Genomic DNA, 21,292 nt, shown 5'->3' with positions numbered 1-21,292 from the left:
AGAGTGGTCCCTGGTCATTTGAGGCAAAGGGAACCAAGAGATCCAGCTTTCCCAGTATTTTGGGGGTCTTTCTCCTTGTCCAGTTCAACCTTAGCTCCAGTTCAACCTTAGCAGTGAGGAGGGTGAGAGCGGGAGAAGCAAGGGACAGGCCCTTGCTGCCTTCCTTCTGGACTTTGGGAAATCAAGATGATTTAGTTCCTTGTGAAGAAGATGGGAATGAGCGCAATGTGGAAAGTGGGTTAGGATGCTTGGAGGAAGAGTGCCAACAGGGCTGGGAAAGGGCAGGGGTTTGGAAGGAAGGAAAGGCTGGAGAAAGGGGAGGGGGCTGGCCTTGGTGGGAACAGGAGGGGATCAGGCTGCAGAGAGGAAGCGGATGTAGGCCAGGGAGGAAGGAGGGAGGGAGGGAGGGAGGAAGCCGGATGGGAAGGGGTGATGGGGTGAATGAAGGAGAGGAGGCTGGGATAGAGAGATCGTGTGAAATCCTTAAGTGAAAATGTAAGGCAGTGTTGGGCCAGGATGGAGAAGAAAAGGAAGGAATGGAAATGAATGAATAGATGGTTGTTGGGAAATGGAGGAATGGGTTATGGGATAAGGAGAAGATAGCAAAGATAGTGGCAAACCCCTTCAGTCTCTCCTCCTGACTCCGTAAGGTGATGGTCTGGCTACCCCTCCTTCTCCAAGGATCAAATGTTCAGAAGCCCAAAGGCAGCGTGAAAACCTGAAGCAAGAGATGGAAAAGTGTGGAGTGGGAGGAGGGTGACATGGGCCTTTGGAGTAAGACAGGGCAGTCTATACATAGTCAATGGTGCAAGAGGCCTTAGACTCCCTGGGGCTGAGGGTTAGGCAAAGATTCCCTGGGGACTGTAGGCAACAGAGTCAAAAGCCACTACCTGCCTGGTTCTTGTGGAGGGGAGGCTAGTTTGGAAAGGCCGGCCGGAACAGACCCGTCTCATGATGCTGGGCTTAGCAGTCCTCCTTGTCCTTCCTTTGTGTTTGGAGCTCATCTTGGGAGAATGGTGAGAGGAGAGTCCATAATGGCTGGAGGGGTGCTGCTGTTGTGAAGGAGGTCTGAGGGTCAAGGAGCAGAGTTGTTTGGCTTCATGGGGAGCATATGGGACAGTGACATGCGCAGCAGGGGCTCATTGTCAAGGCTTCAATCCCATGGTGTGAACTGTATATGTTCCAGTACAACGTGGAGATGTCTGCATGCGAAAGAAAGAAGGAGTCTCTCTGGGCTGATCTATAACTTTCCTAGCTGTCACTGCAGGAGAAGGAGGGCTGGGGATTGAGAAGGAATGGGTGCTTTGGGATGGATAAGGTGGTGGAAGTGGGGTGAGGGTATCCTCAGGATGCGAGGCCTTGAGCATCTGGGTAGCCACAATGTCACTGGTATTGCCAAAAGCTGGAAGGCCTCCAGCCAAAGCATAGGGGAGAGAAAAGGGCCCTAAGCCAATCCATCGTGAAATGAAGATTTGAAGGTGGAATTGAAATAGGGGTTAGAGACAGGCATCCAGGATACATCTGTCCTGCCTCCCAGTCTGCCGAGACAGAGACAGAGACCTAGACATCCCTGCAGTCTAGGAGCAAGGGGTGCTATTTGCCATCGGATTGCAAAGGCAGCTCTGGCCAAGGACATTTTAGGGACATTGTCGTCTTCTTCCTTTTGCCCTGTCTTTAGAGTTTGTTGTCCAAAGCCGGCTAGGGCTTGTGCTTTCTGGCTCCCGGGAGTAAGCTCAGTGGTGCAGTATCTGGCCTGAAAGCACTGCAGGGGAAGAATGGCATCCAAAACCAAAGATGTTTGAATGTAGTGCTTGCCTTTAAAAAGACAAACACACACAAAACCCAGCAACACCTGAGCAGCTTCATTCCCTGCATCAAAGCAGGTTTGAGCTTGGTTGGATGAAGTCTTTTGTTTGCTGATCTATGCCTGGTGTGATCTTAGGAAGCCTGCTGCAGCATTTATAGCCGACTCCTTTCAAAGTAGCCTTTGTTAAAGCGGCTTCTTTTGCCTTAGGAGGAGAGGGGTGTTGGAGCTATAATACTGGATGCGTTTTAAATGATAGCCTTGCCACTTTGCCATGGCGCCTGTCTTTGTGTCAGACTGGAACGTCTAGTTAATGCAATAGATGAAGTTGTTTTGTCTTGAGAATGGAGTGTTTGGATGCGTTTCATGGGAGTGTGGAAATGCTTCATGCCCAGCTGCCACTTCCACATGCCTTGTCTCTGTCCGTATTTGTCACATAGTTTGATTTCCGCTTCTGCGCTTGAAGCAGTCCCTTCCTTACGAAACGCATGCTAATCTGAACAACAGTTGTGTGCATTAAAATTCAGCGTCCGCATTGGCTTTGATATTCCTTGTGGAGCGAGAGTGACAAACGCCGTCTGGACTTTGTTTGCCCTTCCAGCAAAGGAATTAATTTTCTGGTTCTGATAAAAAAGAAGGAGAGAACTTGACTGTGACAATAACACATGTAGTTGCCAAATAATACACAGCAACCCACGGCGGGATTTCGTTCATAAGGGAGAGATGGCAAGAACTGAGTCTCTTAGGGCTTGTCATGTTGCCTAGCTGGTCTTCATATTTAGCCAGACCAATGTATGCAATTGCTGTCTTTCCTGATGTGGTTGAACCACACAGTTCCAGCCAGCCTTGGCCATATGATGGAAGGATGATGGGTCTTTCAGTTTGACAACATCCGGGAGCCCACATGTTGCCCATGCCTCCTTTACATCGATGCCTTTAGACATGAAGCCAAGACTGCTCCACCACTGACTTGTGTGGACTTTCCTCTCCTGACATTGCTGCAGGCACAATGCCAAAGGCCACGCCAGTTCCAAGAAATGAACTGGGAACTCTTTCTTGGTTGTGGTCCCAGTGTGGGGATACTGGGAGCAGGTGGCAAGGCACACCGAATAAGTAAAAGAACCTGAAATGTGAAGTTTTTGACCTTTTCCAAATCTTGGAACCATCGTGTTTTTGCCGTCATCCTTGACTTTGCTTTGATAGTTGAAATCATTATTTTTACATTGTGTAAAAATCCTTTCTGTCCTTTACCGTTCCAAGGGCGGCTTCTCAGAAAGTACTTTTGAATCGTCTCCATCTTTGCTGTTTTTAAAAGAGAAGAACGCACTTCTTCACAGTATCCAGTCTTTGAAGCGGCTTCTGCATTGTTTGGTTGGACCCTTCAAACTCCTCTGTTTACTCTTAGCGCTGTAAATGGAAAGGATTCATTATGGTTTGGGCACATTAGATCCAGATGCTTCAGTGTGTGTTTCGACACTTCGTGGTCCTGAAGATGGGATAAGAGCTACAAGGAGGTGCAGCATTGGTTTGGTTCCTTTTTAACCCCCATAAACTGTAATTCTTTTTAGCCATAAACTTTAAAAGGCCATAAACTGAGAATCCTTAAATCCTTGTCTCCTGCTATGGCCTGAACTACGGGGCACAATGCTGCTACCTCTGGCTCCCTTTCTAAGCGGCCCGTTCACATACGTTTTGTTGCCAAGGCTTAGTGGCTTTATTAGCCTCCTAATAATAAAATAACTCTGTTCTTTGCAGTCGGCTGAACAAAACAGGGGCCTTGGCAAAGAGAGGAAACTTTGGAAGCCCAGCCTTTCTTGACGGAGTCCCTGGCGAAGCGTGCCTTTGCTTCCTTGCTGGGAGGAGGATCTGATTGTGGGGACAGACCATTACAATTGCCCATTATATCTCTCTAAACCCATACTTTTCAGGCCAGCGTTCTTCCCAACCACATCGGCCTCAGGGCTGGGCTTGGCTTTTCGGACTCTCTTAAGCATATCTGTTTTTAAAGGTCTTTCCCCCAACATCTTGCTTGTTTTTTAAGGAATGGTTTCCTCTGTTAGACATCTCCATGGGGACCCTGGCAGGCCGAGAGCTGGCAAGCGAGACCTTGGACGCTTCAAACAAATCAAATTCAACCAAATGTCAGTTTAAGGGCTTTTCTGGAATCTGGTTTTGAATGAATTTTGAAAACAGTTTTGGAAACTTTGGCTTCTCAAGATCTTGTATTACCTGTTGTTTTGGGCGTTCCTTTAGTCCTACAGCATGTAATATGGGAACTTTGATCCCCTGCAAGTCATACAACAAAGAGCCTTGTGGCATCTTTCAGACTAACATTTATTATACCTTGGTTGTTTTTTTTGTGGAGTGACATTATTCCTGGACCGACTCATCTTAATTCTCAGCTTCCATGCAACCTCACAACTAGTCTTTCTTTGGAACATTACTCTCCATTTAAACCAGTCAGGCCCAAACTTGAGTCCTCCAGGGGTTTGGGACTTCAAATCCCAGAAGCCCCAGCTCAGTGTGGTCAGGGGTTCTGGGAGCTGAAGTCCAAAACATCTGGAGGGCCAAAGTTTGGGAACCCCTGATCTAAACTGCTGAATAGGAATCAATACATAGAGGGCAAGTCTCTTTTCTTGGACCGACTCCTCTTCCTTTAGGCTTCTGCTTCAGAAGTCCAGTGGTTCAAAATCAGAATTGATACAGACTCTAGTTTTTCTTTTCAGTGTTAATCTTCATCTAAACTCTTCCTGGTCCTGAATAGGAGTCAACATTTGGCCAGACTTTGTGGCATTTGGTCCGGTAAGTAAGCAGACTGAAAACAACTCTTAGGGTCCATGTATGTTTAGGACGGCTGGGATTTTGCATCTTCGTGTGATGATGCTTTATGCCAGTGGTCCTCAACCTTTGGTCCTCCGTTTGTTTTGGACTTCAGATCCCAGAAGCCTCAGCCAACAGTCATGAATTATGGGAGTCGAAGTCCAAACTATCTGGAGGACCCAAGGTTGGGAACCAATGCTTTTACACATTGGTAAATCCCGCAGTAAGGTTTGCATTATAACCCTGTGTGGCCGCTTAAAGTCTGCTTAGTTAGTGAAAATCCCTTTCTTGAGTGTCCTGTAGTCTCCTTTCTGAGAGTCTTTCTCTCTTCTCAAACCTTCTTGGAAGGCCTCTGGATGGGTCCGTCTGGGACTTTAGTTCCAGCGCTTGGATGGATTTGTCTATTATGGTTCCAAAACGGCCTTTAATTGTCCCAGACGTTGCGTGTTTTGGGGCCTTCCTTGCGCCGGCGGAGAGAAACTAACTTGTTAATAACGGTTGAGCTGGAAATAATTGCTTTTCCTCAGGTTGCGCTTTGATTTGGCAGATTAATAAAGTCCAGTTGAGGAGAGGGCTTACTCCAAATTTGCTGCAGCTGCGGAGGGGGAAAGGTTATCGCCGCCGAAAGGGGAGCGTGACAAAGCCAACAAGCGCCCTGTTTTCCAAAATAAAGAACTTAATAAAAAGGCGCTTAGGAGCAATCTGGGCAGGAATGTCTAAATCAACTTTTAAGTTAAAATATCACTCTTAACAAGAGGCAAATGTCGGCCGGCCGAAAGCAAACCATTTTGGGGATGGGAAGAAACTCTCCCAAAGTTATGACTCTTTCCTGGCCCTGGTTCTCCTTGAGCCGCTTCCCAGCCCTGATGCTTAGCATTTCGGGTCGATGGGAAAGGAACACAACCGAATGAAAAGCTCAATGTGGAATGCGATGTTTTGAGGCAGATGTGTTTGGATGCAATGGACTGTGGCTTCTCAAAGTTAATAATAATAATAATAATAATAATAATAATAATAATTTGTATACCGCCCTCTGGCAAACCAATCCGGGCGGTTAACAACAGTAAAATATAAAATATGACAATTAAAAACCCTTTTTCCTCCCCCCCTTAAGACAGTATTAAATAGTATAACATATTAAAAACACAATCTCAAGCATAAAAAGAGCAATTCAAACTAAAAACCCTGATATCCCTCTGTTGATCCTCAACCATCACTAAGATGGGGCCACGGGAGGAATGAGGGAACCTGGGCCGGGATGGTTAATCTGGAAAGGCCTGCCGGAAGAGATCCGTCTTGACCGCTTTTTTAAAGCTGTCTAATGATGTCAACTGACGGATCTCATCCGGCAGGTCGTTCCAGAGTTTGGGGGCGACAGCAGAGAACGCCCTCTGGGAGGTCGACGCAAGCCTAGGTTTTAGAGGCTGCAGTAAGTTCCTCCCAGAGGAGCGGAGAGCGCGGGGAGGATTGTACCGGAGGAGGCGGTCCCTAAGTTAACTTTTTGTATTACTTTTTAAATTAAATTTAAAATGCCCGCAACAGAAACTTCCCAAACCGCTTTTACCATTGCCTTTGAACATGGATTTTTATGAGTCGCTAGCTGGACAAGCAAAATAACTTCTTTGTCTTATGCACCAGAGATCTTGGAGCACCTTTGAGACTCACTGAAAGAAAGAAGTTGGCAGCATGAGCTTTGCTAGACTCCAGTCCGCTTCTTCAGATGCATTTGGTGGAGTGGAGAGCCAGGGAGGGACCTATTCTTTCACTTAGGCCTGTTACAGACAGCCAGAATAAAGCTGCTTCGAGTCACTTTGGAGATACGGTGTTTCAATGATGCATGCGTCCTAAGAGTCCAGAAGCCACACCAAAGCCACGCCCCAGCCCTAAGGACTTCAGTGTAGCTTTGGTGCGACTTCTGGACTCTTAGGACGCATGCATCATTGAAACACCATACCTCCACTGTGACTCGAAGCAGCTTTATTTTGGCTGTCTGTAACACGCCTTAGTCTCAGAAGTGCTACAAGATCTCTCTACATACTGATTCTACAGACTAACATGGCTATATCTTTGAATTCTTTGTGGTATGCTCTTCCTTTTCTCCTGTTGCCTTGCTGCATTTCTGCCACAGGTAAGAGACTAGCTGGCCTGGCTGCACCTGAGTTTAAAAGACTCCAAGAGTGATACAGACTCAGTAAAAGACTGAACAAACTGGCAGTAAAAGATCTTTGGCTTGAGACTCGGCTGGCTGTTTCAGAGGCTCCCTCGCCCATATTCCTCTTTATCTCCCATTCCGGTCCTTATCTACCTGGAGGGCTGTTATCAGCAGTCGCAAAGATACCCTTGCTTTTGATGTCGGAGTGCATTGCAGATAAAGCCCTCAGGTGTCAGCCAAGTCTTTCTCAAGAGACATGGGAAGACTAGGCATTAAGAACTGCAACCCATGAAGGCATTTTTTAAAGCAGAGGTTGTCCCTTTGGGCCAAAAAGAGAGATACTAGCCTCCATATTAAGGTCACAGTCATTCAAATCAGGAGTTGCTATTGAAGAGATGTGGTTCATTTAGCAAGCCTTGATGTAATGTTAGCATGCCTGGGATCCACACATTCTTTGTCACTTCAGTGTTTTGGTCCCTAACCTTCAAGGGAACTCTGTTTTTGTTTTGCTGTTAAGGTAGAGCTCCAGCAAAGCAAACTTGGTGTTTAAACGCCTACTCAACAAGTATCTAAAGACAGGAGCCTGGGAAGACTTTGGTGAAAATAGAAACCGAGGCCCCGGATATTTCTGGCTCTTCATTGCTTGCAATCGTGGGCTGAAATAGCTGGATAGTGAAGCCCAAGTGCTGCTTTGTCTACAGCTAAAGTAAGAATAGGGCAGAGCAGCTGCTTTTCCCTCCAGCTGTGCTTCAGGCTTTATGGGGACACTGCCAGGTTCTTGTCTTATTCACTCTGTGTAACTTTTACTTCTCCCCAGGGCTCTTGGTTCACCCCAGAAGTAAGCGTTTCAAAAGGCAAATGTGTGAAAGATGGTCGCCTTTTGGTTAGAGAGAGAAGGGAAATCCACACAAAGTCTCACTGAACTTGGTAGTGCTGTTTCCAGAGTAGACAGGATTGCACTGTAGGCTGAATTCAAAAGAAGTGTCACAGTGGTAAGTGGTTAAGATCTGAAGCAGAGACGCATGCGTTCAGAGAAAATGTCTCATGCAGCACAGTGTTGCTGCATTCATATTAAGCATGTCTCTGAAAGCATGGCTGTTGCAAGGGAGAGGTAATGCCCTGGATTACCTCTGAAGTGTGAGCATCTCTGCTTTGGATCCTGGTCACAGAAGCCACTAATTGAGAGACTTTGCTCCCCTTCCCAGGATTTCCTTTTACTATTATGACTATTTTTCTCCACTTTAAAATATGTGTGCATGCTTCTCTCTCTAACCTCTGGGGAGGTAAATGATGCTTCCACCCCACAAGTGCAGAGCCATTGCATCTACAGCCCATTACCTCACTCCTGTCCCAAAATCTCCTTCCCCAGCAAGAGTCCCAGAGAGAATGGCGCTCTGTCTCCCTTCATGATGCGCTCTGTTAAGCGCACGGACCTGCCCTCACGCTACGATATTGTGTGAAACTCAATCACAGATGATGCATTTAAAGGGTGAGCGTCTCTACCGCAGGGTAAGCTGCACTCATGTGGCAAACGTTCATTCACTGGCCACTGTAACCCTGCCAGGCTTGGCATGCTCTCCTCGAGCCAAAGCCGGGAACGCCAACCCCTAGACCACCCCTCTAGTGAATCTTCAACTTCAGTGTTTCTCAGTGTTTTGTTTTGGGAAAGTGGCACGACAACTCACACGGTGCAGCAAGGCAATAGGAGAAGTTATGAGTATTGCAAGACATTGTTAGGATATACAACATAGTACTGTATGATTCTTTAACTGCTAAACTTGGGGAAGAGATGTTTTCCAACAGTCAAGTGGGTTAGGAAAGCTAGATTCCTCTTTCCAAAGGGATCTGTAGCACCTTGGAAACAAACCGAAAGGAAGGAGTTGGAAGCATGGGCTTTCATAGACATGGACCTACTTCTTCAGATGCATAGAGTCAGGTTAAGCGCTGAGCAGAAACCAGCTCTGTGTAAATCTTGACTGTTCACTCCTTTCTGTAGTTAACTCCTTTTGTTTCTGGCTCCAGACTCAGTTGGGTTAGCTTTATTTCCCAGAAGAGCAGGGGGTTTATAACAAATGAGTTTCTCCTTGCTCTTCTGTCTCCTGGCAGCTGCTTTGGGAGGCCTGGGTAGATTGATTCCCTTTCTCCCACGCTTTAGCTTTCCCTGATATTTCCATGGCCTTCGCTTGCGATTGGAAGAGGATGCAAACTCATGACCCCGGCTAGCACTTTTGCAACTCTGGTGTCGCCCTAAAGACAAGGGAATGGGGTCACAGGGTCTGCCAGTGCATTCCTCCCCAGCTGCTTCTTTGCATTCAAAATAGCATCCGGCCTCTAATGCTTTGGTTTCTCTGTGCCCTTGCAAGGGTATTAGTCAATGGCTCTCGTACTTGACGGATGTGAATATAGGGGTGTTTAAGTGTGCTTTTTACTTCTCTGCATCCTGTCTTCTGTCATGAAAGCCGCCCCTCTGTTGTTTTGGCTCCTTGGCTGCGTCAAAGTAAACGGTCTCAGCGCTCCAAAGAAAATAGTCCGTTGCTATTTGTAGGGCTTCCAAGTGAATTGCTCCACGTGGACGTCTTCCTGGAGGAAAAATGCACTATATATGGCTCTTCGGTTAAACCGTGATCCCATTGTCTCATTGCTCAGTCAGAACTCGGCTGACATTCCCATGTAAGATTACCTTAGTTGTGCTTGACATATAAGAAATGGCTTTAAATGGGGAAACGGTGGTGATGTTTTTAATCTGTCTTGTATACAGTGTGTCCTCGCCTTACGCGGGGGATCCGTTCTGGATCCCTCTGCGTAAGGCGAATTCCGCCTATGCTCGAGCCCCATTGTAAACAATGGGACTCGTGCGCGGCGGCGTGGGTGCGCGCGGGGCGCAACGGGCGTGCGCGCCCATTCAATTGAATGGGACGCGCCGCCCCTTCCGCCCTGCACGTGTGCCGCAGCTTGAGTGCGTATGCTCAAGGCCGCGTATGGTGCGCCCGCGTATGGCACGGGCGCACTATATTGGTATCAGATTAGGTGCCAGGATGGATCTGGATAGACATCCTTAGTCCATGGGTAACCTCTTTCTCATGGGTGCTCCTAAAAGCATTTCTCTGGCCTGTTACAGGCTGCCAAAATAAAGCTGCTTCGGGTCTCATTGGAGGCATGCTGTTTAAATGATGCATGCACCCTAAGAATCCGGAAGCTGCGCCAAAGCTGCACTCCAGTGCTTAGGAATGGAGTGTGGCTTTGGTGCAGCCTCCGGGCTCTTAGGACCCATGCGTCATTTAAAGAGCATACCTCCAGAGACCCAAAGCAGCTTTATTTTGGTAGTCTATAACAGGCCTCTGTTTCTTCAGGCCTGTTTCAAGGGGTTGCAGTTAGGCTTGTCTGTCTTTTTATTTCAACAGGTATTCAAGCTGAGTTTCCCAAACGGATCCAAAACGTTTCCAAGTGCAACTGACTTTGGTTTCCTAGCTCCCTGGATCTTCCAATGGCCAAAGTCGCCTATGGAGCCCTTCCATCGCTTATCTCGCTTCCTTTAACATATTGCAATGTTGCTTAACATGCAGTCGACATTTGAGCATTCATGTAATGCAGCTAGTCTGACAGGTAGTTTACAACGCGGCGATATAGATATTGCTTTGGCAAGGCAGTGCTCTTTAAGGAAACGTGAGCGCTGTATTTAATTATCTTGCGCCCTGGAGCTCTTTTCAGCAAGCTAATCCTCGGCTCTACAGATTGCCAAAATAATTACCTCTTTTCAAAAGTCAGCCCAAAGAATTGTGTTTCTTACCTCCAGTTATAATAACTGCAGCACTGCAGAAGGCAAAGAAGGGCTTTCTTCCCTTTTCTTGTTTTCGCCACAGAGGTTTCATAAGCTTGGCTGCTAATTGTTTTTCCAGTAGGACTTAGATCATATGAAAGCAGTTAACGTTCGGTTTGTTAAGGGATATTCTCTTTCTCTCTTTTAGTAAATGCATATAGATGGCGGGGAGAACTGACTCTGACTTTGGAACCAGGTGTGGTCTGATGCGGTTAGCATTCGTCTTGACATAGCCATGTAGGGTAGACTGAGGCTTGTTACAGACTGCCAAAATAAAGCTGCTTTGGGTCTCTTTGGAGGCATGCTATTGAAATGATGCATAAGTCCTAAGAGTCCGGAGGTCGCACCAAAGCCACACTCCATTCCTAAGCACTGGAGTGCAGCTTTGGTGCAGCTTCCGGATTCTTAGGGTGCATGCATCATTTAAACAGCATACCTCCAAAGAGACCCAAAGCAGCTTTATTTTGGCCGTCTGTAACAGGCCTGAGTCTGTAAAAGGAGGTTCTTACAGAAGGCTTGGCACACAGTTCCTGCCATGGGCATCCACAGTGACAAGGTTGCTGTTTTCCATGGAGGAACGCAGCTTCACACAGACGGATCAATCTCATATTTTCCTCTGGAAACGTGTGCATTCACAGTGAACCAGTTGCTTTAAGCGGCTGGGAAGGATTCCCTGTCACTTTTAGGAACTTTGTTACTCCTCGGCATCATTTTCCTTTGCTTCATCCTTTAGATCCGTTGTCTCATGCTCCCAAGTTTTACCCTCGACTTACTCTTGGGTCATATCAACATCCATAACTTTGGCACCAAATACATGAGGTCTCCTTATAGTTGAGTACAAGCGTAAGCAAAGCGATGTATAGCTTTCAACAAAGCTTTCTTTGTCCTGATCATCCCTCTGGAGAGAACTACTTTGTTAAAACAGCTTCCTTCCTTCCCCCAAATCATGACCGACTGGCAATAGCTACTACAGTAACCGAGTTCTTCTAACGGATGTGGTTTTAGACTAATTCCCTGAGAAGAAACAGCTGCTGTAGAGCTTGTCTTGTCTGTTGCTTTTGCTTTTCCCTCTGTTCCATTCTAGTGAATGCAGAGGTCAGGAATAACAAAGGCTTCTTCGGTGGCTTCCATCCCAGTTCTGAGGCGGCAGCGTTGCCCTTCAGCTGACGCAAGGAAGGTGATTCAGACGCATTTGCTCACTCTTGGCAACTTTGTGCGCTCACTCACCATCGAAAGCTTTGCTCCTCAAGGGACTTGGCTTCTGTTGGTTCATCTCGGTTTCTGAGTAACATGCGTCCTGTTTTTCAAAGGCATGTTTCAGCGAGTTCTTGCGATGAAGTAGCCCTTTGAAGGGCTGGCCTGTGTTGGAGGTATTCTCCCAAAATGCAGTTTTGGTTGCAAAAGTCTATGGAGAACATCTTTTGTATCTGTTACAGGAAGGGTTCAGACTTCATGCCTGAAGTCAACTGGGCACTGAGTGAGTAATGTTCTCCTTCGCCCACGTCTCCAGAATGGCATATGCAATGTGTCACTTAAGTCATAGAGATGCGCAGCAGAGAAAGGGACACACCAAATGGCAGAGGCAGCACCAGTGCAAGCCCACATGCATTACTACTTAGCATCTCTTTATTTCAGGGCTGTTCCTGTGTTTTTTTTTGTGTTAGATAGAGCATTGCATGCATACAAACAGGGCCACAACGGGCAAGAGAGAATTGCACGCCCTGCACAGAAGCTGCTTGTGGGGTGTGCCCCTGTGCGCATTAAAAGCAGAACTCGAAAGAATGCGGCCAAAACCACAACCCGGCACATTCCTGTCAGCTCTTCTGCAAACTTCAAGCACAAGGGAGTTTTGCTCTTGCAAAGCCTGGAAACGCACACAGCTTTGCTCTTTTGTGTTTATTGTGGCTCCAACAGCAGCAGGTTGTTGTTGTTTTTCCTCCAGGTAAATTTAATTACCGTGTATAATGTTACAAGGTACTAGCTCAGCTCCAAGGCATTAGCATTGTTTTGATGTGTACATTCCAGGTCCGTGGGATCGCTTTCTAACCTCCCCACCTTTAGGGGAAATTGTATTTCCATGTTTGGGCAGAATTGGACTGAACAGATGTCATATACTTTAGAATGAAGGGACTTTGCGAAGCCACCAGGACCTAAGTCTAGTTCTAATAACCCTATCATAGTTGGGAAATGAATCTTAGTTATTAGTTAAGACTCAGGCTGCGTCCGCACTGCTGAAATAATCCAGGTTGACACCACTTTCCCTGCCATGGTGATGCTGAGCTAGCAGTGGACCTATGGGTCTACCCTGGAGTAAGGGCGCATACCTGTTGGTTGGGGGAAATGAGAGCATTGTTGTTTCTCAGCTGCAAGGGCTTTGCTTGAGAGTAGTGTTGCTCTTGAGCCAGATCTTAATGGAATCAAAAGCATTTTGTGTGGCGCTTCTTCTCTAAGCATTTAATTCATTGCTTCAGCGAGAGCCCAAGACACATGAGAGCGAAACTGCCCTGCCTCCCGAATAAGCAAGTGTTTTCATCTTCGTGGTAATTATCTTAAAAGCCACATTCATATAATTAATACCTATATTAACCCGTCTCAAAGGTTGCAGTCTCTAGCAAAATATTGGAATAATATAATATCATAACAGTGGCTGAGGGTTTCTGCAAGGTGTTGCAAAAAGTACCTTCCCCAAGTTGTGGCTGTTACTCATCACTGTTTCCATCCTTGGTGAACCACAAAGGCTCCTTGCTTTGCGGTGTGTGATGTCCTCAAGAGGCACTTTCTCCGAATGCTACCTCTTCTTAATCTGAATTCTGCAAGCTTGTTTTCTAAAGACTAGAAATCTTGATGCTTTACATTTTCAGCGGGGCTGCTGTGGTGGCCTGTTGTCGCAAAAGCGACAACAAAGAGTTGGATGGAGCGCTGAAGCCTAATACATTTTATTTGGTGTAAGCTTTTGTGAAATGCCCTCGATTGTGCGATTGCCTTTCTCTGATACAGTACTGAGAAAGTGTGACTTGCCCAAGGCCAACCAGCGGGTTTTGGGCTGAGCAGGGATTTGAACCCTAGTTCCTCCATATCCTAGTCCCAACACTGAAACTACTACGCTATGTTGTCTCTTTGTTTCAAAACAGTAGTATCCTTTTATCAAATGAGATCCGTACACTCAAAAGATGTGATCCCATGGGCGTCAGATTTCAGCTGACGTTCGTTGGCAGATGCCACAACAGTTGACACGATGGACGGCAAGCCTTGAAGAAGGTTTCTCAGTAGACTTTGGGAGGTGGATTAACGGACATGTTCCTGCAGACCGGCGCATGAGGCTGCTGTGAGTAATATCCAAGAGCATACGCTGGTTTTGTCGGAGCATGTGAAATGTCAAATCTCCGGCCAACATTTGCAAACAGTGGGCCCCACCCTGCGGGTCAGGTACAGCTTGGGAAAAGCATTGGCGTCAAGAGATCTGAAATGATAGAACAGGTAGGGTTGCCATAGGGCAGCAAGTGGAGAAACGTGTCTCTGGCTGTGACGGCGAGGCGGGGAGGGAACCACCCGGGTGGAGATCTGTGGATGTGGCACCTGATGCGCTTTGTTCTTTTTGTCTTCGCTGGTGGAGCTAGTGAGCGAATACCTCAGGTGCATCTCATTGAAGGGATCGGCAAAAGGAGGTGTTAACACTATGTTTGGATGAAGAAAGACATCAGTCATTGCATTCTTTTACGTGTCATTCTTGCAAAATGGGTCATTCATTTCATTTAGTAGGTGGCATGCTTTTTCAAGGGCATTTGCGGTGCCCTTGAGATCAGGACTGTATAAAGTTCTGCAATGGTGCATCAAGTCCAAGATGAATTCAAGAGTGGTTCAGCTTGCCTTGACCATTTGATATGCACAAACCCAAAATTGTCCTAACCTCTGGGAAATCATTTCCCCCCCTTTGATAGTGTAGAATCTGGTCTCAGAAGTGGAGCGCTACAGCCGATAATATGATGAAATTTTGGAACGCCTGGCCCCAGATAGCATCGTCCGCCCATCCAAGTCGTATTCTACTCTCCCTAGACTCCTACTGAAGCAAATAAACATGCTTAAACATGGGGATGGTCATCCGCAGCATGTCCCCACCCCACATGGGAATCCTCTGCTGTCTTGGTGGATTCAAACAGGGAGAGTTTCAGGCTAGTTCAAAAGGAAGCAATGGCTTAGGGATAATCCCGATCTAGGTAAACACTGACATAATGTGCACCTTTCCAAAACTTCTGCCGTCAGGGCTCTGCTTTCTCTCGGTTGTGACTTCATATTTTTCTAAGGCTGAAGGACGCGGTTCAAACCTCTGACTCACCTCTAGAGTCAACACGGCTTTTGTTAGTCCTGCTGCCTCTTGCTTTGTTACCTTCATGTGTAATACAGTAACTATCCTTCTGTTGTCTCTGGGAAGTGTCTGCCCCTCCATCTTCCTTTCTCCTCCCAAGCAGTGTTGGGAGAAGCATAATGCCATTGGAGGCATTGGAGGCGGTCTGAGGCTGCTGTGACGGAAGATACTTGGAATGCAGGATTGCGGATGGAAACAGAAGGCTGGGATTCCTCGCTTCGGCTCAATCTGTCCGTTTCCAGTAACTATAACAGTGAGCATGTGAACCTTGACAGTAGCCAAAACACTTTTCACCGAGAGGAAGGAGCTTAGCTCACACTCTGCGTTTACATATTTTGGAATCGAGACTGTATTTAAAAATAATCCCAGTAGCCTGCGATTCGGGCTGCTAATGGCATATTCCCCTGTCTGTAAATCCTGCTTGGCAGCGTTTCTTGCTCTGGCGCTGACTCTTCTGCTTTGGCTGCAGCTGGACATTGTGGGAACGGAGGGTTGAGCCAAGAAAAATCTCCGACTGGGGAGAGGAGCAGCTGTCCACTGCGTCGGGAGGGTGCCGTTTTGCACTGCCCCCCCCAGCCCTCTGGCGCTCTTCCCACCAGAGGCCTACCAGCAAAATGGCAGCCTCCCATGCCCTTGTTGCTACAGGGATGCTCAGGCATTTTCCTCCACTCCTGTGGCAGCAAGGGAAGGAAATGCGAGTGATGGCAAATTGCTGGCTCAGCACCTCTTCATCTCCTTCACGGCAGCGCTTCTTCCGTGAACCTCTCCCTTCAAAGTCACACGTCGCTTTAGGACAGCTGAAACCTGCATCCTTGGCAGCTCTCTTGGCAAAGGAAGCAGGCGAACTAGACTTTACAGAGCCATCCTCACAGAGACACAGTCCCATCTCTCTCTTTTTTTGGGTTCCTCTTCCTCCTCCTATCTATGGAGTTAAAAGCATTAACACACATTATAAAAATGGACATCAGTTTCTAAAAGCCTGATAGCATAAGGACGTTTTAAGTTGCTGGTGGAAGGAGAGCAAAGACGGAGCCATCCTGGCTTCTTTGGGGAAGGAGTCCCAAAGACATGAAGATCCCATCAAACAAGCCTGAGAAGTTGGTGGGACAGAGAGAAGGACCTCTCCAGAAGATCTGGATTTTATTATTCCATTGCACAGATTTTGGCATTCATAGGAAAGAGCAGGACTATTCAAAAGAGGGGGTCCCTGAAGCAGTGCCAGTCCTTGAGCCATGGGCTCTCTCATAAATTTACAGGAAAGAAAGAAGCATTTGAACCCAGTGGGCATAAACCTGATGCCAGTCCCTGGCACATTGGGGGGGGGGAGAGAAATGCCATCTCCCCATATCAGAAAACCCGATAAGCACTGGGCCAGAGCATAGCTGTGAGCATTTCTGGAACGTGTACCTATGTTTAGCTTGGGATGCTTCAGTTTGATCCGTAGCTGTGACCATTTGCCCATGGTAAAACGGCCTTTGTCTGTGGATATGTTCCTCTGCGTGTGTTGTTCTCCAGTCTTCCCTATTCTAGCATGTGAATCTTGGTTTGGGTTTGTGTGTCAGATTACTCCCAACTGTGGGCGCCGGTTTATACCAGTGGGATAAGATGCTTTGGTTTCTGAATGTGTCGAGGCCAGACTTGCATGGAATTAATCAGTGTCATGGGAGAGACAATCAAAGCCATATAAATGACTTACACCGGGGAACCCTGACTTTCCATTAGCGGAATGCAGTGGCTGGCTGGCATTCAAACACAGTCATCGTCTGATAAAAATTGCTTCCCTGGCTGGGCCAGACTTGCAGCTGAAAGCACTGGGGCTTTGCATTGCTCTTTAAATAGCCACATCTCCACACGGGGCACATATGACTTGACTTTGTCACTTCAGAGCCTGCATCGTCCCCTACACAATACAGTTTGGCCAAGCTGGATCCTCTTCCCACCCCATAAAGTCAATTTACTGGGTCTGATCACTCGCTGTAAAATGTGAGTGAGGTTAGCAAGCGGCCCACAGGCTATGCTAAGGCAGTGGTTTTGTCATATAGTTTTTTTGGCACTCCGTCACAATGACTCAAGTACTGAGAAAGGCACTTCATTGCATTTGGCTTTCTCATTCCAGCCTAATTCGGTCTCATGCTGCAGGACGTTGGCACTGCTGGTGTGTGGTGTATTTCTTAGGGGGTTCAACCAGGAATCGGGGGATCTAGACCCAAATTGGCATGGGCCACGAAAGCTACTGAGTGACTTTGGGGAGGCACACTGGATCTACCCAGTAGGGTTACTTTAAGATTAGGAGAGCTGTTTGTTTCATTTTGAGCACGCTGGATGAAAGGCTGGGCATGTATGAGAGTATGAATATATATATGACGTGTGTGATAGTAGTATGATAGTAGGTTAGGTAGACAAGCAGTCTGGCCCAATGTGGAGGTACTTTGTCTGCTCCAGAGCCTATTTATGCTTCTAAATCCCATAAATGCACTAGATCCAATCTGTTCTTGGGAGCTAAGCAAGGCCAGCCCTGGTTAGTACTTGGATGGAAGACTGCCAAGGAATACCAGGTGTGTAGGCTGTATTTTGGAGGGTGACAGATTTGCACTTCTGTCCGTTTTTCTACAGATCAATAGATGGGACAGAACTTGGGGACAGGGTCACTTTTGCTTGCATATAAATACACATGTGGTCAGTGACCTCCATGCAAGTCGGGTCACTAGAGTTGAAGTCTAAAAACGTTGGATGCCACAAGCAGATTCCAAGCCCTATAAATGGCGGGTGGTAAAAAGCGAGGCCCAAAATAATTCCCCCTGGACCTCTTTCTGCTCAAGTCTGCAGTTCCTTTCTGGGCGAAGGGTGGGGTTCACCTCATGCAGAGTCTTGTCTTGTGGACATAAAAGTGTCCACAACAGCCATCTTGCGTCACAGTGCGCCAGTGGCGCGCACGCGTTCCTCTCTCACTCAGGTGCAGGTTGCCGAGGATTAGGGCCAAAAGCGACAGCCCAACAGCTGCTGCCTTTGTTGTTCCCATAGGAGATGATCCGCTTGGCATGCGGCTGGGTTCTCAGTGCGGCCCATTTGCGACTTGTTAATGTTCACTCCTCACAGAAGCCACTTTTGGAAGCCGTTCAGTGGGATGTGGTTGGATGAGAAACATACGCATATCGCCAGATTTCTTTGGCAATGTGAAAGCTTGGCAGAGGGTTTTGTCTCCAGCAGCACATGTGTTTCTCTGGTGCTGGAACAGCTCTGCTCCTTTCATAATTTTGTCTGAATTGCCATGGGTTGCTATTGCATTTTTAAAATGTCTTTCTGCCTGGTTACCTTCTTAGGTTGGCCAACTGAACTGGGAAGCATTCGTAACTTCCGTTTCGTATCTTCTTATAATTAGGCTTCTGGGAGCATTTTGGTCTTCATGTGGGATGGAGAGATAACAGAAACATTGGTAGGCTTTGTAAAAACCTGGCCTTGGGAAAAATCATGGGTAGCATTGTGGAAAGCTCTTTTGGGAACCAGTAAAGCGGAGCTATTTGTTAAGTATTGCTTACTCCTGAAGACACATACATTTCTTTTACTAATCTCTGTCTTTTAACTAATGGCAATTCTTGTAATTCCTTTTTTCCTAGATGGGAGGAGGAGCTGGGCAAGCGGATGAATTTAGAATCGATGGTGGAGACACTGCAGGAGGTACGTTTTAAATAGTACTCGTATGCATATGTTCCCTAGGAGGATGTTGGTGACCCCGCAGCTTTGAGCGTCTTCATTTTGAATGTCGCTGGCTCCTGTTTGATTTCCTTGGCCGCTAGTGTTTTGACTTCTGACTGTTCTGAAAGGTCAGATTTTGAGCTGGCATTAGCTTCTGACGCCCAAAGCTCACCCATATGCTCGTTTTTGAGACTTTACTTACAAAAGTGACTCTTGCTGCCAGACAGTCTGTAAGTACTTGGCTTAACAGCGGGGGTGAGCAACACCCAGAATACAACATTTGTCCCCAAAGGGCTCCTCACCAGGCTGTTTTAGGGCCAGGAGGCAACTGAAAAGTGATTCCAAGGAGCTCCCACTTTACATACGATTAAATCTGCTTTCCACCTTTTGGACTGAATCTTGAAACCTTCCCCCCCCTCCCAAAGTATACCATCCTTTCCCTTCGCTTCCACCATTTCTGTGCCATGTATCCTTAGGAAGCGCAAGAAGCGGAGGCTCTGCAGGAAGAGTTAAACGAGAAGATCGAGAGGCTAAAAGCGGAGCTGGTTGTCTTCAAGGGTCTGATGAGTGACGTAAGTACCTGGCAAGCTGAGTGTTGCCTGGCCCAGCTGCCTTTGTGTTTTATTTGATATATATATATATATATATTTCTTTTAAAGACATCTTCACAGCTTCATTAATTAAAAAGTTACGATGTCAGCGAGTGCTGCTTGCCCAGCGCCTGATGGCTGCCTGGTATGATCTAATGCATCGGACCAACCCTTCCCTCTCCTTGCTTTCCCGGCTGGTCTGTGCAGATGCATTAACTTGCTGCTTTACATAACCTCGACCTCCAAATGCTTTCCACACCAACCAGGTCCCCTCAGCTGCAGCCTCTGAAAGAATGCAGTGGGCATTCCTTGCCTCCTTTAGGTAAAGGCTTAGCCCTTTACCTGAAGGGCACCATTGGCAAGGTACTGCCAGTCAGAAACAAAATTCAAAGATTCCCTTCATCTTTGAGAAGCTCCAGTTGACATCCAGTTTGCTGGGTCGCTTAGCTCCAGCCCTGGCATTTCAGAATATTGCATCTATATCATATAGAAAGCATTGCATTGTCTCTACCAGGATTGCAGACACAAGAAGCAATGTTTGATTTGGGGCATTTTTTCATACTGTAGGTAAACTTTGGGGATTTTGAAAGGCAAGCAGTACTGGGGGGAAAAAACCTTGGTACAAACACAGAATATTTTGGCAATGTACGTCTGCTTCTGTACCTCTGTTTATTTTTGTTGAACTAGGTCTTTCTAGGGAGTAAAAATCTGCACACGATTATTTGGACAATTGCAAGGATTTCAATCGCCTCCAACTGAAATCTCATCTCCTAGAGTTTAAGCTGCCATTTTAAAAACCACATTAGTGTCTGACTGAAGGCATATAATGTGTCAGAACCCTTCTCCTGCTTTTCTGAAAGGTAGTTAGAATTCAGGTATATGATCTTGTAAAAAAGAATTAATGTTGAGTATAATGCTCCTAGAAGGAGTTTTTGACATTAAGTACTGCCTTTCTGCTTAAGGCTGAAACTGCCTCCCACACGGACTTTTTCTGGGGGACTTGAGCAGGAGGCGTTTTACATATAGGTCCCTAGAATAATGGGATTATCAGTGTGAAAGTTTGGGTCGGTAGTTCTTTCCTGATCACCTGAACTTGTTAAAAACTAGGGATTTGACCCCCCCCATCCCAAATGCTGCATCTCCTCTCCTTGGATGCTTTCCCATCCTTGGAGAACAAGGCAGCATCTGGCGTGATCTGCGTTGATGGAGATACTGTAAGGTATCTCTTCTCCTCCTTCTCTACTCTCAAACTGTATTAATGGAAGATAATCCACTGCTGTCCTTCCTGCAGCCTATGACAGACCTGGACACAAAGATCCAAGAGAAAGCCATGAAAGTGGACATGGACATCTGCCGGCGAATCGATATCACAGCCAAGCTGTGCGATGTAGCACAGCAGCGCAACTCCGAAGACGTTTCCAAGATATTCCAGGTGATTCGGCCCCGTCCTGTCCTGTGAAGAAACGTGGCTGTGTTAGGGAGGGAGAGAGAAGGAGAGGCAGCACGGTGGTGTTTTGGATCTGGAGTTGCCAGGGCAGAATTACCACTCGTGAAATCTGGGTCTGGTGTTGAGTGGCATCTCTGGGTGATATCCCACTTCAAAGTAGCTGAAGCGGGAGCATGTGATCCTGCCCACGGTGAGTTCCTGCATCTGCGCAGTTGCCGTCTCACCCGAGATCACATGCGCTCAGAGGAGCACAAAGAGCTCAGTCTCTTAGAGGAAGCCTTCAAAGAAGTCACAAGAGCCGGCCTGTCCTCTTGTGACACAAATATGGAAAAAGTCTTGCCAGGTCCACTTGGCTTCAGTCCTCCAGATCTTTCCAGATCCTGGGGGAGATGAGATAACACTGAGCAGCTAGATGGTCTTAAGGAGACTGGTAGGCAGTGACCAGGAGGCCAGCTGTCTCTCCGTAAGGAGCCTTGTCACCCCCCCTTTGTGGTTATTGCCCCTGACTGCTGTGAATTCATTCAGTCCAGAGGGAGGTGCAAGCTGTCATACAACTTTTAAGCTAATAAAGTCAAAGCCAACAAGAGTCCAAGAGCTTACACTGAT

At 47.0% G+C, this 21,292-nt stretch overlaps 1 protein-coding gene across 2 annotated transcripts in view; it reads left to right on the top strand.

Moving 5' to 3' along the window:
* LOC149307612 (intermediate filament family orphan 2) overlaps positions 1 to 21,292 on the top strand; it is a 35,306-nt gene that overhangs the window by 2,284 nt on the left and 11,730 nt on the right. Inside the window, exons 2-4 of one of the 2 annotated variants that reach the window (XM_089534091.1) lie at positions 18,571 to 18,631; positions 19,126 to 19,221; positions 20,531 to 20,671. In XM_089534091.1, coding sequence (XP_089390217.1) covers positions 18,571 to 18,631; positions 19,126 to 19,221; positions 20,531 to 20,671 — 298 coding nt within the window. The remainder of the gene's footprint in view (positions 1 to 18,570; positions 18,632 to 19,125; positions 19,222 to 20,530; positions 20,672 to 21,292) is intronic. The other variant, XM_089534092.1, reaches the window with a different exon arrangement.

This window comes from Sceloporus occidentalis, unplaced genomic scaffold (genome assembly GCF_023333645.1).
Source record: "Sceloporus occidentalis isolate IW3139 unplaced genomic scaffold, rSceOcc1.0.p SCAF_8, whole genome shotgun sequence".
Lineage (NCBI taxonomy): Eukaryota > Metazoa > Chordata > Lepidosauria > Squamata > Phrynosomatidae > Sceloporus > Sceloporus occidentalis.
This window is presented reverse-complemented; position numbering and strand designations above follow the sequence as displayed.